At 33.9% G+C, this 3,222-nt stretch overlaps 1 protein-coding gene across 1 annotated transcript; it reads right to left on the bottom strand.

The window, feature by feature from the left end:
* Positions 1–1,171: 1,171 nt before the first annotated feature.
* LOC105331522 (uncharacterized) lies at positions 1,172–3,000 on the bottom strand. The gene is made up of 2 exons (XM_011433752.4): positions 2,601–3,000; positions 1,172–1,677 (listed from the first exon to the last, which is right to left on the bottom strand). Exons 1-2 carry the CDS (start codon positions 2,916–2,918, stop codon positions 1,390–1,392), a joined length of 606 nt encoding a protein of 201 aa, XP_011432054.3. The 5' UTR covers positions 2,919–3,000; the 3' UTR covers positions 1,172–1,389.
* Positions 3,001–3,222: the final 222 nt, after the last annotated feature.

Here is a 3,222-nt window from a genome sequence, read left to right as displayed (position 1 = left end):
TAAGTTTATCTGTGAATGATAAAGAATCCAATTTCATTTGTTTCCTTTAGATCAAAATATAGTTGAATTAATTATTTTCTTGTTTTGAGCCGTAAACACATACCAGTATATTCCAGATCAGCATTGCATCAAATATTGCATCAAATAGAAAAATATAACATACTCCAATTAAACAAAAAGCTTTTACATATAAAAGAATCTCCCAAGACACTTAGATATTGGTGTCAATTTATTTGTTTAAAATGATAAGAAAAAATCCCAAATAATTTACTTAGTGTTACAATTAAAACCTAATATAAACATGTAATTTGTTGTATATTTGTAAGTTTTTCTCCAAAAATTTAATTAACGGAAAATTCTACCGATATATTTCTTCAGTTTGCGTAAAGTTAAAAGAAGGAAACATATCTCAGATATGGTAACTCATCAATAGACTCAATAGTCTTGATTTAAATTATACCGAGGAATTGTTTCACCATAAGAAAAAAACCTTACAGAACCTTGCATAATAAATCTGGGTACACATTTTTTATATCAATTTTATATCTGTATTGATTTTTCCAAGTAAAGTATAGTTGTTTATAAAATGATACCGAACTATATGAACTATGAAAATTTTTGTTTGCATCCTCTTCCATTAAAAATTCTTTAATCAGGTGTTTATGGTTCAGCAGAGTTAAGGAAGACAGTGTATTGTTTACAAAATAGTCAGATACTTGTTCGTATTGCCGTATCAGTTGACAGCCAGCGGAGGGCTGTTTGTCATCACATTTGCCAAATCGTAACAGATACAACTAGATAACTTGAGAGAACAATGCCAAACCTATCAAAAGAATCACGTATCTTGCAACTTTATCCTTCAGAACTGACGATACAGCACTAGGTGATGGCTGGTGTAACAAAAAGGATAAGGTCTCCCAAGTCCCCGAGACAATGAGATCAATAGATGTAGGAGATGGAGCCCAAACAATGGTTAATGGAAGCCACTGACGGGATAATCGGTTCATCACGATAAGTTCTAGAAAGATAACTATCGCTAGTAATTATCCCTCCATTACAAAGAATAGATCATATCTTGATGTTTCTTTTCTGTTTTGTAGCGGATTTAGACGCAGTTCTGTTCACAGCCGAGATACGAAAATGAAGTTATACATACAAGTTCAACAACTGGTAACATTGCTGTCCTTTGATCTCTTAGGTGTATTTTCATGAGAAAGACAATGGACAGTTTTAAAAAAAATGGTGAGAATATATTGGAAGAATATATGCGTCAACCATACACATGACTAGATATATGTATAAAAGAGCCATTCTATGCTGGATGTCACTCGGTTTGTTTTAGTCAGATTGCACAACACAGCACCATTTCGAATCACATGACGTATATTTTTAAAACGCATTGTACTCAGGGTCAACCTGTCTTTGAGATTTATCGCAATGAGTCAGATTTTCTGTTGACGTCATATCAACGGTGGCTTTACCCGGGTAAATCTTGGAGGCGCGAAAATAAGTTTTCCTTTCTGGAAGTGACCAATCAGATCCAATCTTTATATCACATGAGCTGTGGAATGACTCTCGACTTGATCCGTAGAGTCTTTTGACTTTGATATCCTCTATGGTTTCATTGAGTGTCATCAGCTGTTCCATTAGCGTCAGGTCTTGGTCCATCAATGAAGCCTAAAATGTCATAAAACATTAGCAATTTAATGTATAAATTTAAGAAGCCTGTACAAACAGCTGTACATAATTTATAAAATATTATACATAAAGTTTTTTCTATATGGTCTGAATACAATATGTGTAATAATATTATGCATAAAGTTTTTTTCTATATGGTCTGAATACAATAGGTGTAATACAAAAAGTTCTTCTGTGCACGTGATTATCTAATTTGAATAGTAATTAGATATAAGGAAACACTGTTGCGTTCTATGCCACACATAGATAGTTCTTTACAACAAAGAGTGTAACTTGACGACAATGTCATTAATCTGCGGCCTATAGATACAATCTGAGGAGGAACATAATCCATTCAAATCTTTTAGCTTCATTAACATTTTTCTCAAAGTTTTTGTCTTACAAGCCCTATAACACTTGGTATATTTGTTCTCATTTAACTCAGATTATACTTGTTTTCAATATGACGTATCATTTGTAGAGAAGTTTACGACAGTCCAGTTCATATAATGCACGACTTTTACACACGCAACCAAAGAAGTCACCAAAATTGATTAGATGATATCTATGATATTACAGCATATTTCTAAAAAAAAAAAAAAGGATAGTATTCTTGGACTCGGATAGTTGACAATACTCTTTTGTTCATTATATTGCCATTTCGACCTTTTTTATTTCAATCAAAGTAATCATTTCCCTCGCATTTAATGGATGCTGAACATTTAACCAAATTTAAACGAGCATCTAGTATGAATTCAGATTGAAACTTGGAAATAGTTTCTCCCCGTCTATTTTGATAAAAGAAATTATCACAAAAATGCACTAACAATTAGCAATTAACAAGGTTTAATTGCAAAAGCAAAAGTTCGCAAAACATGAGTTGAATGACTGATATAGATCTGAATGGGGCCGTTCACTCTCACCATTTCACGTCGTAATCGCTCCATGGCGTCATCAATGGACGTCGTCTTCTTCCTCCTCTCCACTTCTGTTCGTTTCTCGTGATCTCTTTCCATGTTGTGTTTGAAGGACTCCGTCGCATCCTTCCTGTTCATGTAGAACTCCCTACACGCGTTGTGAAAACTGATGCTCTCTTCGTATTCCGATTTTTCATCGGAGTCGTCTCCAGTATCTTCATCATATGACGAATTTTCGTCGTCGTCATTATTTTCCTCGAAATGTAAATTTTCTTCCGCAATGAAGTCACTACCTATGCTTTGTTCACTTTCTGCGGCCTGCATTTTTTAATTTAAAAAAAATCAATTTAAACTAGTGACAAACTCGATCTAATAAAGATATCTTAGACGACTGAACTACCCGCAAAACGTTTGGACTATATGTCCTAAGTTGAATCACGTGATATACGGTTACTCTTCCATTAGCTGTCTAAAACAATGAATATTTGTTGAATAATAAGCTGTAGGTCACTGGGTCTATAGGAACCGAGAAAGATATCTTGGCAAACAATGGCACTAATTAGCCCACAGAAGCCCTTCTCTGTACACAAAATCATTTGCCCTAACTTTAATGGAAAATAAAATCTAT

This window comes from Magallana gigas, chromosome 7 (genome assembly GCF_963853765.1).
Source record: "Magallana gigas chromosome 7, xbMagGiga1.1, whole genome shotgun sequence".
In the NCBI taxonomy this organism is placed as follows: domain Eukaryota; kingdom Metazoa; phylum Mollusca; class Bivalvia; order Ostreida; family Ostreidae; genus Magallana; species Magallana gigas.
The sequence above is the reverse complement of the archived record's forward strand: the minus strand, read 5'-3'. Positions and strand labels throughout refer to the sequence as shown.